Below are 12,479 nucleotides of genomic sequence, written 5' to 3'. Positions count from 1 at the left end.
GGAGCGGGGCTGGTTGTAGAGGTGTAAGATCTGACCCTACACTGGGAGAGCTTAGCATCGCTTAGGACATAAAAGACATAAAGATAAAGGACAGAAAATGTAATAATAAACACAAACATCCAGGAGAAACCATAAAGACTTACATGTTCATTAGTGCCTGGTTTGAGCAGTGGTTTGAGTTCTGGGTCTTCCTCAAAGCCAGAGACAAGGTCCCGGAAGACCTGAAAGAAGAGCCCAGCTTTGATCTAAGGCTTCAGAGAAAATGGGTCACAGGGGCTTTCAAATTTGGTAGGGATTTGAGATTTAGGTTATTTCTGTGATTTTGTAAATTGTCTTCATTTTCCCCACACTGCTGTGGGAAGCAGAACTGGTTTCCGGAGACATCTCAGTGGAAAGTTGGCAGGTGATGCCGGAGAATAGGTTTCCTGTTGCCCTTCATGGCACCAGCCCCAAACGCAGAAACTCAGGGACGAAGGGTCGGCCGCTCGCGGGAGACCACACCGCTGCCTCCCTCCCCAGCAGGGTCTCCCCGGCCCCCTCCCCAGTTTCACCCAAGCCTGGCCCTCTGTCTGCATTTGCCTCTGACCTGTCCTCTTCAGAGGCTGTGTCCCCAGACTTGTGCTCCACGGCTCCTTCATCCCATATCTGTCTTCAGCTGCAGCCCACCGCCTACTGCCCCGACCCTGCCAGGTAGGCTCCTGACTCCCCCCCAGGCACACCTGGCAGGTGCATTCAGACAGCTTTGATGCCCTAGCAAGTGTCTGGTAATTGAGTGTTTCCCAGACTTGAATGATAAGCAGACCCTATATAAAGGGGAGAAAGTAAGACTTCTGATACTATGTCTGCAGACCCCAATTTAAGAACTCGGCTTAAACTAACGTCTTATTTCCTAAGAAATGCATTTCAATCCTAAACAGGTGCGGCAAAAGAGAGGTTTTATATTTTTAATCAGCAAAAGAATTGAACTTTTGCTTATCATTCAAATGACCCAAAACAATTAATTCTCAGGTAACAAGTGGTCTTCTGTCGGAATGGTGGGCAGGACACATGACAAGGGATGGTTTACTTGTTGACGATACTGGGAGCTGTGAGATGCTGCACACCCCATTGCTCGTGACAGAATAGAAGGGAAGCCTGTTCTGTGCTGGGAGTCAGAGACTTCAGAGTGAAGACAGTGTTGACGGCGAGTCCAGCCTCTTTCTTTTAAAGACTGGAGCTCAGAGACCGCGAGAGATGCAGTGTCCGCTCCACTCCTCACGGCTCTCGGGGTGCGTCCCGTACTTACTCCCTGTTGACTGTGTTCTGCAAAGATTGTGCACGTTGGTCCTGCCTGGTTGTCGGAGCTCAGCTGAGCATCCCTCCTGGCTGCCCCCGTCTGGGAATAACCCGTAATCACCACCCCTGTGTGTGTAGTAGATGCCAGACCCAAGGCCTGGATCTCACCTGTCACCCCACGTCCAAGGGCTCCATCCCTACGGTTCCCGTCGGATGGTGCGTGACAGAGCGCGTTTACCCACATCCCCTTGCTCCCTCCCTCTCCCGACCCCGTGAGGAAGACCTCACAGGCAGCATAGGCTCTGCTCCCCAGAAAAGACAGCCCAGGTTCAAGCTGCAAGAATACTGACAGCTAAGACTGTTTCTTCTGGAATTCTTACTGTTCAAGAGCAAATACTCTCAATAAGAGGAGAAAGTGAGAAGAAATTTTTAAAAAGAGAGAAAGAGGAAGGAAGGGAGGGAGGAAAGGAGAACAGCAAAACGTCGCAAAGTTAACCTACAAGTGGGCTCAGGTTTTTAAAAAGACTTTTCAAATGTTTAGTTTCTTCCGTTCCCTCTGTCCGCCCATGAGTGGCATATGCCCACCAGGTGCCAGTCGCAGGGGTGGGACAGGAAGGCTGTGTGACTCGCACATGGTGACTAGGGCAGGACCCCGTGCCTCGGCCCCCGCCCTGCGCCGTTCCCTGTGCTGTGCCGGAAGCTGACACCACAGGAGAGGCCTGGGGCCGCCTGGAAAATAAGAATTGAAGGCTGCAGGTCCCGACAGCGTGTCAAACCCAGAGTCCAGCCCGAGGGCCTTGGCGGCGGGGAGGCAGCCGGGGATTTTTCTGTGTGTTTACCTTCTGGTGTGTCTGGCGTCGGCTCCGGAGCCTCCTCCCATCTCATCTCCAGCTGCGCCAGCACAGAACACAGTGCCCTCAGGTTTTGGATTGTCTGTCGAACTGGATGGGCCCCTCTCGGGTGAGGGGCGGAGCCGGTGCCCCCAGGCCCTGGGCCCGTCCGAGCCTTGGGGCTCCTCTGCTGGGCTCGGGTCCACGTGCGTCACGTGCAGGACCACACGGCTCACTGAGCAGCCCTCGGGCCTCACGTGCGTTTCACATGGGCTGTGCTCTTCGGGGCTGAAAAGGCCGTGGAAACGCTCCAGGAGCATCACAGAGGCAAGCGGTGGGCTCTGCATCCCCCCGGCTGGCCCTGCCTGCAAGAGCTGTCCTGTGAGTCTCGGGCTCCGAGAGGGCACGTCCTGTGCCTGTGCTGCCCGAGGCTGCGTCGTGAGCATCTCCTGGAAACAGGACCTGGAGAAAGGCTGGAGGCCTCAGGAGTGGTGGTGACAGCGACCGCGACCTCAGGCAGGTTACAGAGCTGGCTTGGGGCCAGCGCTGCTGCGGACACTCTGTGTGTTTCCACCCGTCCCACCCCACCACAGCCCGTGAGGCAGGAGCTCTCACTACCCCCGTTATTCATGAGGAAAACCGAGGGCGAGGAGCGCACCTGAAGTGGCCCCAGCTGGAAGGCGCTGGGGCACAGCCCGTCCCTCCCCTCGGAGCGCCGAGCAGCTCAGCCTGCGGCCAGCGCGGCCGGGGGCTACTCAGGCCTAGTGGCTCCATCCTGCGCCTGCCCTGAGCCGGGCCAAGGATCCTTTGCTCTGGGATGAACCCCGCTCAGCCCCGGTGTGCAGCCTCGGGGAGGATTCTGGGGTCGGCAGGACCGAGCTCTTGAACTGCACCCCGAATGCTTAATCCCCGTCAGCACCGCATCCACCCCTTCTATTTAACATAACCAAGTAACCGCTTAATACCGAGGACCAGCCTGCCTGAGGCTCCCGGGCAGCACTGAGCGCGAGCCTCACAGCACGTTACCTGAGATCACATGGCCACGACCAGGCCAGACCTCGGTTCATGTGACCCTAAGCACAGCGTCCCACACCCGGGCCCCAGGAGCCCAAGGCCTTTGCTTTGCTGTCACCTGAGAGATGTGCTCACAACCGCAGCATCCCTGGTCACTGCTCCAGAGGCAACCCCGGTTGAATCTGACGCAGCGCTGAGTCCCTGATGGTGTTTGGGCCCGGCAAGCAGAGTACAGAGCTACCTCAAGTCGGGAGGGCAGGTCCCACCGGCGTGCGGATCGGAGGCAGGACGTGAGGCCACCTGCCCGCAGCCCAGTGGCCCGCAGGTGATTGGGTTCTTGGGGAGGTGGCCTTTGGGCAAACTGTGGAAAGCCTGGATGTCCAGCTGTGTATGGCCCACGTGGTGGGACAGTGACAGGCAAACAGAAGCCGGGGGAACACAGCTCGGCAGGCGGCAGACGGACCCCGAAGGTCCGGTCAGGATCAGACGGCAGCGATCGTTCCCTGGATCCCAGCCCTGCTCTGAAATTCGAAATTACTGTTTCGGAAGTCTTTGTCTTTCCTCCTCCTCTGCTCCCGACCCCAGAGCCACCCGGGGAATATTGGACTTCTTTCCCTTTAGAAAATCTTATCTGCAGACAGAGCCTGCGGTGTCACAGATGTGACTCTGAATTATTTAGAAGCTGTTTCCTTAAGAACGTAATTATGGTCGGGACCAGAGCACACTCCTCAGGTGCTGGCGTAGGAAAACCGGCACAGTCGCTGCATTAATAGTTGCTGGCTTCAGTGTGAGTGTGAGGGGGGTGTGAGCTCGGCGTGCGGACACAATTCAGGTGCAGAGGCCTGCGAGCACCACACTCCTCCCTGCCCGGCACAGCCCGCGGGACAGAGTGCCGCAGGCGGTTTCAGCATGGTCTGTGTCCCGGCAGCGCCCGCAGTGTCGTGGCAGCTGCTCACAGACCCCAAGTTACCGGAGCGCCCGGTGTGCCTCCTTCACCAGAACTCCTAGACAGGGCCTCTCCTTCCCACTCCCTTCGGTCGGGTTTTTACACAGAAGCAAAACCAACTCGCACGGCCGGCTGGCATCATAGGCGTTCTTCTTTGAGATGTCCCAGACACAGGCTGTTTGGTGTCTGTCCCCTTTCTCACTCAGTTCTCTCTGCCTGGGAGACCCCCCTGCCATCTTCCTCCGAGGGCCCACTTGGGATGTCACCTGTGCTGTCAGGCACGTGGCAAGCAGGTAGGATGGGGGGATGCCAGGAGGTGCCAGCCAGCGTGTGCCCGTCTCGGTCAAGGCCTCCGCTGTGTCTGGAAAGTCCTCCGGGTCCGCAGCTCCCCCCCACCACACACACACTGGCAGCCCTTCTGGAGGGACAGGTGATGATTGGGTTTACAGACGGCTCGCTCTAGGCCAAAACACGGCAGGTTTGGGGGCGAGCTGCTGTTTGGCTGACAAGAGTGCGGAGCGAGCAAAGCACATGGCGCCTTCTGCCCCTCAGGGCACCTGCCTCGGCGTCCCTGGGACGCTGGAGGGCCGGCAGGTCCACGGCTCTGTGCCCTTTCCTGAGTTGGAATGTAGTTGATGGGGTGGGAGCCACGCACAGCCCCTCTCACCAAGCCCACCCGCCTGCCGGCACGGTGCCCACACCACGAATGCACTTACATCACCCTGCTTCCAGGTTGCTTAGAATCTGGCTGGAGAGAGAGAGACAGGGCAAAGAGAACAATTAGCACCCAAACTGTGTGGCTTAACAACTGGACGTTGGGAGCTGGAGAACACAGTCTCCAGGTGAGATGGGGGTCTGGAGGGCGTCCGTGCCAGCCTCAGGCCGGGGTCCAGTCTGAGCCGTGCAGCCCCGGGGTGGGCAGGCCGCGTCTGCAATGCTGCAGCCACTGAGCAGGGAGGACGGGGCGCTGATGCTGCCGGGACAGGTGCACAAGAGGAAGCTGTCCGAAACACGCCGGGAAGGGCCCGGAAAAACCCGGCGGGCGGCCAGACTCGAGTAATCTGCAATCTGCATGCAGTTCCCGCTCTCCCGCTCCCCTCAGAAACACGAGAGAGGGGCGGGCGGCTCTTCTCTCCTCTGGCTCGGCTGCTCATTGGCTTCCAGTTGATTCTGGTTATTCGTGTCCCCAAATCCGGCCAAGTGGCAATTCCTCCAAGGCCCAGAGCCAGCAGAGTCTCAGAACGGCCGCGGTCACCACCGCTCGGCGTCTGCCCGCTGGGGCACAGCCGGGGAGCAGCCGTCATCAGCTGCCCTGGTTCTTGCAGGCTCCACGTGCCCAGATCTGATAATAGCTGATTCCACCAAACATGAGAGGGGCTCACATCTGATTGAGGAGTGGCCGTTTGCGTGCTTCAGACTGCAGGTCCCCACGGCCCCGGTGTCAAAAGAAGAACCCTTCGGGAAGAGGCCGGTCTTTTCTTATTTCCTCTGCCGTGCTTCTGCCGTCTCTGAATGCAATTATGGGAACAAATAAAATGGCTTAACTCAGCTCCCCTGTGGGACAGCCAGCTCTCTGCTGATAAAACCAGTTGTGCAGGCAATCATTAAATGAGAAATCTAATATTTAACTAAATTTAATAGTCTGTTGCTTTGGCGCCTTTCTGTGAAGGGTGGCATTTCAGTACAGAGGGACTAGCTAGTCCTGCGGAGGCCGTGTGCGGTCAGGACGACCGTGTGCGGTTAGAACGACCGTGTGCGGTTAGGACGCCGTGTGCGGTTAGGACGCCGTGTGCGGTTAGAACACCGTGTGCGGTTAGGACGACCGTGTGCGGTTAGGACGACCGTGTGCGGTTAGGTCGACCGTGTGCGGTTAGAAGGCCGTGTGCGGTTAGGACGACCGTGTGCGGTTAGAAGGCCGTGTGCGGTTAGGACGCCGTGTGCGGTTAGGACGACCGTGTGCGGTTAGGACGACCGTGTGCGGTTAGAACGCCGTGTGCGGTTAGGATGCCGTGTGCGGTTAGGACGACCGTGTGCGGTTAGGACGACCGTGTGCGGTTAGAAGGCTGTGTGCGGTTAGGACGCCGTGTGCGGTTAGGACGACCGTGTGCTGTTAGAACGCCGTGTGCGGTTAGGACGCCGTGGGCTCCCGCACGAAGCCGCGGCTCCCGGATCCAGGAACAGGGAGCGCAGTGCTTCGCTGGCAAGTCTGTGTTCTCGTTAACTCCACGCAAGCCGAGCTTGTAGGCTGCAAAGCAGCACGTCAAGCCTGAGCCCGAAGCTTCTCCTTCAGGCTCATCTGGTGTCAGAAATATCAAATCCCGTTGCAGACACGCGGAGAGAAGGTTGTAACAGACCTTGGGAGGCTGCACCAGGTCTCTTCGTTGTGAAGTTTGATCACCCAGGTCGGCCCCCGCTGGAGCCTTGTCCATCCCCCAGAAGCAGAAGCTCGGTGCTGCTTCTCTGACAGCAAAGGACACAGCCTTGCTCCTGACCCTGAAGACATTCTTCCTGGGCTCCTGACGACTCCCTCATCCTCACGAGTGTCCGTTTCTCTGGTCTGACCCACATTCGCACACCCCGAGTCCCTCACCTGTCTCCACCGGGGCTTATCTCATAGGCAGGCAGAGAGGTCCAGGTCGCGATCCAGAGGGCTGAGGCTTCCAGAAGACCCTGTAAGGTCTGTGCTCCAGCTCCTACGCTGAGCTTGGGTTTGGGTTGCCTCGATGCATTTCCTCAATTCCCAGAATTAACGAAATACTAACTTGGGTGTACCATTAGTCCTTCAAGCCCTGTCAACTTTTCAATCAATTGAATAAAAATGTGCTTCGGTTTTGGGGGTTTTTTTGCTTTGTGCGGGAAGCAGTGGTTAATAGTCAGGCCTCAATCGCTTCGGCTCTTACCGCTAAGAGGTCCGAGCACCAGGAAGCTCTGAGAGCCTTCGGGCTTTCTGAAACACCGAGGAGGACCTCTCAGTCCTTTCCATGTGGGAAAAGGAAGAACGACTTGGGTCGAAACCCAAACTCGGCTACTGTGAAGATGCATCATTTCCGGAATATGAATCAGATTTCCACAAACAGCTCTATGTATTCATGTTCCTGGAAACTAGTGTGTTTTGTCCCTGGGATGGGACTGAACACTGATGCCTTGGGTGGGATAGGGTCAACCAGGCAGATGACCATATCTCCTAGAGTTGGTGTTAAGTGCACCTGGAGAGGGGTACCTGAGGTGAAGGGTCAGGGCTTCTCTTTGAGGAGGTGATGTTTGACTTGATGGAGGGGGAAAAGCCAGCAACATAGGACAGCAAGTGCAAAGGCCCTGAGGCAGCAAAGAACTTGAAGAATGCTATTCTTTTTCATTATCTTGTGGAGCTCCCTTCTAATCTTCCTGCCCTATAAGTGTGGATAGAACATGGGGAATAGATAGTTGATATCTCCTAAACCAACTCCTCTCAACAGACTGTGTATGCCTGGGATGCTGTGTTAAAGGGCCGAGGGCATTTGGACTCAGGGAATGAGTGCCCTCTCTGCTCTGTTAGGAGTTTGGGCAGGCAGTAGGGCAGGCACACCATGCCAGCGTCGGGCATCCCCTCCCAAACTTGCATGTGTGACCACAAGGTCGAGGGTTCCTTCTGGCTTTCCACAAGGACAGCATTTCTTGCGTGCTATGTGGCGGGGGTCCCACTTCAGATTTTTTTGTAACCTTACCTGTTTGAGTGTTAGTTTCACCATTTCTCCCCTCACCTTTTCACCAAAGCTGAGTATCCAAATACGTGCTTAACAAACTTGAAAAACATCTTCTGTTTTGTTTCTTTGCTTGTCACCGGCCCTGGGAACTTTGAGCTGCCTCTGCCCCGCAGAAGTTTGCTTATCATGCTCAGAGGCCATCCTCATGGCTCCACAGAAAAGACACTCATTGCTGGAGGTCCTGGTCCTGAGCAATGACTCACCTGCCCAGCCTGTGTGGAGTGGACGCCCGCGTCCGTGCAGGGCCCGCTGTCCTCAAAGGCACTTATCACGGAGGATGCTTGTGAGATTAGCTTGTTCTTTAAAATGTTCACAAATGTTTCAAAGTGACTTGTCGAGCCCCTTAAAGATAAAACTTCCTTTCAAATGAACCACAAGTTGTCCCCAGGTAGGACTGAGGTGAGAGGGGAGAAAAGAAGTGGGGTGGGTTCTGTTACGTGTCAGATGGAGGAAGTCTGACACGTAACAGGAGGGCCACGTCCACAGGGGATCAGTGAAGAGGGCTGATGGGGGTAGAGGGTCACAGTCAAGGCCTTTTGAGCTGTTACAACCTAAGGGTCACAGAGCTGGTGTGTCTACGGTGCGGGTCAGACTCCAAGAGAGATGGGCCAGTCCCCCTGCACTGCGGCTCACGTGGCTTCACTAACTGCTCGAGTGCCTGTCCAGACCAAGGTCCCCAAAGCCAGACCCCCTATGACTAAGGCAAGAAACCCGAGCCCAACCACTTTTCCTGGAAAACGTAATAACGGTCACGCTCCAGCTTCTACTCTCCTTTCTGTAGTGGTATTGAGGCCACTACATTTGTAAAACCGCTTGTCCTGACAGGCACGATGTCGGACTCCCAAAACCAGCAGTCTTGAGACCAAGCACACCTAAAGCAACATGTGTGTGTGGGAGAGGGAGAAACGCCGTGGGGAGTGAGGATCGCGGGGGGGCAGGGGCGCTGGACACAGTGGAAGAACCTGCCGTCAGCCTGGAGCCCCTGCCCTGAGCTCGACTCTCCCCTCGTGCTGGGACCTGAGCGCATGATCTAATGTGTGCAGCTCTGGTTCCAGCCGTGGAACCAGTGGCCCTCCTCTGACGCAGGAGCTAGCGACAGGAGGCGTGTGAAGACTCATGGCGTCAAGAAGCGGTTACTGAATCTGAGTGTGTCATATTTTTCTCTCTTTCAGAAATTTTCGACCTAGAAACAAATGAACACGTACAGAAAGCCATAAACGATCGGCAGATGCCGAAAGTAGAATACAGGAAAATCGAGATTGACGATTACAGTAAGTGCTACGCTTGCTCCTTTAAACGGGAAAACCAGCATCTGCTCTGAAACAGCCTGACCATGACTGCCGGGTGGGGGGTTGTGGGGGAGCACGGGCTAGAACTGCATCCTCAGCAGCGAGGGGGACCGGGGGCCAGGGGAAGCTCGCGCTGAGCTGACTGCGCTCACAGCCAGCATGCTCGCTCTGTGACACAAAGACAGGAGCACGTGGTTTCTGTCCTCGAGAGGCTGACGGTTTCGACAAGACCCCAGACGGAAACCCGCTCCTTGTTGGGGCGGAACCGGTCATGATACCATCCAGGAAAGCGTGTCCCCTGGAAGCTCCCCTTCTGTGCCGTTGACGTTCTCGGTGCTTCATCATCTCACGTCTAAACGTTGCTCGTGGGCTGAGAGGCGTCCTGGAAGCTGGAGAAACAGCGTGAGGGGTTGGTGGTCGGTGCGGCCCGCGGCCATCCAGCGCTCTGCCTTGGCTTGCGTCCTTCTCCCTCTTGAACTGTCCGTTCAGCCATTCGATAAGCTTTTACGAGCACGTGCCCTGCAGCAGGCACCCCTAGGCCCCGAGGACCCCAGAGCACTGGCTGGAATGGGACTTGCCTCTCCTGGAGGGAAGCAGGGTTCTCATAGCCTCCTCGCCTCTGCAGACAGTCCCCCATCAGCCCAGCCCGGAGCTTTGCCACCCAGCGGGCGTCTGCCCTTGGGGACCGCAAGTGCACAATGCTCCGAACTCATCTCACCGTCCTTCCCCCAGCCCTGTGTCCCCCTCCACGCGCTCCTCCTTTCGAGGGTGACACCCTTCGGTTGTGCTGACTGGTTTCAGATAACTTAGATTTCAAACCTTGAAGTCATCTTTGAGTCATCCATTCAGGTACCACCTGCCCCTCATCTCTGAGGTTGGTGAATAGACTTCGTCTCCTGAGCTAACTTAGAAGGTCGCCAGGGATCAATGGAAAAGAGTGCGGAGATTGACTAGTGATGCCTGAACTGCAGGCCTGGGCCGGGGGAGCAGGTGGTAGCCCGAGCCTGTGTCTGCCGCCCCAGCCCATGTCTGGAAGCTCCTTGTCTGCCCTGCCCCTTCAGTGGGACAGCGGCTTGTCGCTAGGGCTGGTGGGCCCTGGAGTATCACTCCGCACCCCTTGTTAGATTGGACTCAGCCACCTGACAGACCGTGAGCCCCTAAGGGCAGGAACCAAGGCTCAGCTTGTGGAACGAAATCAAACCCACCCAGACAGTGCATCCCGTAAAGCTGCGTCCTTCAGAGCAGAAAGGAATGGCCCAGGAGCTCAGGGGAGAGCGTGAGAAGGGACTGGGGTCCCGTGAAGGTTCCCAGCAAGGTGGGGCTTGAAGGGGTCCCTGGAGTCGCTTTCGGTTGGTGGAGAAGAGGGGAGAAGGAGGGAGACACATCAGCATGGTCGGTCGTGGGTGGGTCGGGAGGCTGGTGGAATTCCAGCCACGGGGTTGTCCCAGGTGGCAGCCGACACGGGGGCCCTCACCCTCCAGCACCTTCATCCTTGTCCTATCGTTGGGCCACACGGAATCACACTATATGGGAACCTTTCTAAACATCACTAGAGATACAGGTAGGGAGAGAGATTCACCTGCGACAGTCAGAAAAGTCGGAAAATAGGATGTGTTTCAACCCGTCTCCCCCGGGCCCACGGGTGCAGAGGCCTTTCTCTTACAATGGCCCGTGTGCACTCGCTCTGATGAGGGGCTGATGGAGGAAACAAGATGGAAGGGCCTGAGGCGGGAAAAGAGATAGACTTAGGAGAAGCATGAGCGGAGCCTGCAGTCATGCCCGGCGGGGACATCACTGCCCACAGGCCAGGGCCATCCCGACCGCCTCTCCGGGTCTGGGTTTCTCTCAACGTCCCTGAGACGCACGCAGGTCCCACAGGATGCACTCGGCTCTGGAACCGAGGGCAGTTGTGCGTGTCCAGGGAGCACAGCCCCAGGTGGCTGGGTTCAAGCACGTCCAGTCCTGAGCGGGAGAGGAGCTGTCAGAAAGAGGGAGACAGAGGAACTGGGCCGTCCACAGATGCCCGTCATCAGGGCTTGGGGAACCACAGAACAGAAATGAGGGGCAGGAAGGATGCAAGTCCAGGCTGAAAGCGGGCTCAGGAGCCCTGCAGGAGGCGCGGCTCTGACACGATAAGGCAGAGCGGGGAGACCCGGGAACCCACCACAGGAGCCCGGGAGCTGTTTCACTGGGACAGAAACTGGCGACCCCTAGTCAGACAGGCCCGAAACCAGCTACCCACAGGCAGGAAGCAGAACCTCTGCTGCCCTGGGACGTGTGCACTGGAGACGCGGCTCCTGACCTGTTCATCTCAAGTCTCCGCCTCTTCCCTGCTGAGCTGTTTTCTGTAAAGAGAGCGACTCTGACCATACAGGGTGTCTTGTACAGACAGCCCCATCGCTGAGACTTCGTATTGCCAGGAAATGGGTCAAAGGAATGTCTGGGCTGCCCGTGGGGAAGGCATCAGTGACTGGTTCAAACTGCCATGCAGAACCTGGAGTCCAGTCACTCAGGGCAGATCCAAGTTCATGAGAGCCCTCAAATTAACTGGACATTTATCTTCATGCTTTCCTTTTATAAGGAAGAACCAGAGGCAAGAAAACAAGAAAACAACTTCAGATTGATAGTGGATGGAGGGATAGAGGGATGCAGGGAAGGATGGATGCAGGGATGCAGGGAAGGATGGTTGGATGGATGGAGACAGGGATGCAGGGAAGGATGGATGGAAGGATAGGAGGGTGGATGAGTGAGCAAGCAACCTCCACAGGTCTGGCCCCCCCCCCCCAACCTGGTCTTTATCTGCAGACCTCAGGCAGGGCCCCATAAGGTGCAGGGCCCGAGCAAAATGAAAACGTGGGGCTTATTGTGAGCTTCCAGTCCAGCCAGGGCTCTTGCACAGGCCTGCGTGACTGCACAGGTCACGCCCTGTAAGGCCAGTCAGCCTCTGCCAGTCAACCTCAGCTTGCTGCCCGCCCCCGTCCCCCATCAGCAAGTTTTCTCCCATCTGTCACTTCCTACCACAGCCTTGGAGGCCAGATCATATTCCTTCACAGGATCCTGTCTCAGCTTCTAGCCCAGGGCCCTCTTCCATCCACTCTGCACACAATGTTTCCCAAACCCCAGAGCACTAAGGGGTGCCTGCCATCCCCTCCTCCAAAAATGCAGAAAAGGGTCTTTAGAAACAAATAGCCAACTCCCGGCCCCCCTTGCACATGAGGTTTCTTTCCAGGGTGAGGTTTTCCTTGCGGGTAAACGGGGACGTAGATGCAGGGAGAGCAGGGACAGCTGTGTGCAGGGCCGGCATTTGCTCATCGCCCCTTGGGGTCCCAGGAAATCCGAATGATGTCGCCCTACAGACTGTTTTTATTTTGTTATGCTTTGT

At 56.8% G+C, this 12,479-nt stretch overlaps 1 protein-coding gene across 5 annotated transcripts in view; it reads left to right on the top strand.

Moving 5' to 3' along the window:
* DPP6 (dipeptidyl peptidase like 6) overlaps positions 1 to 12,479 on the top strand; it is a 1,028,806-nt gene that overhangs the window by 994,127 nt on the left and 22,200 nt on the right. For all 5 annotated transcript variants that reach the window (XM_033408228.2, XM_033408227.2, XM_033408230.2 and 2 more), the window contains exon 18: positions 8,981 to 9,079. In XM_033408228.2, the coding sequence (XP_033264119.1) occupies positions 8,981 to 9,079 (99 nt within the window). The remainder of the gene's footprint in view (positions 1 to 8,980; positions 9,080 to 12,479) is intronic.

This window comes from Orcinus orca, chromosome 9 (assembly GCF_937001465.1).
Source record: "Orcinus orca chromosome 9, mOrcOrc1.1, whole genome shotgun sequence".
Taxonomy (NCBI): domain Eukaryota; kingdom Metazoa; phylum Chordata; class Mammalia; order Artiodactyla; family Delphinidae; genus Orcinus; species Orcinus orca.
The sequence above is the reverse complement of the archived record's forward strand: the minus strand, read 5'-3'. Positions and strand labels throughout refer to the sequence as shown.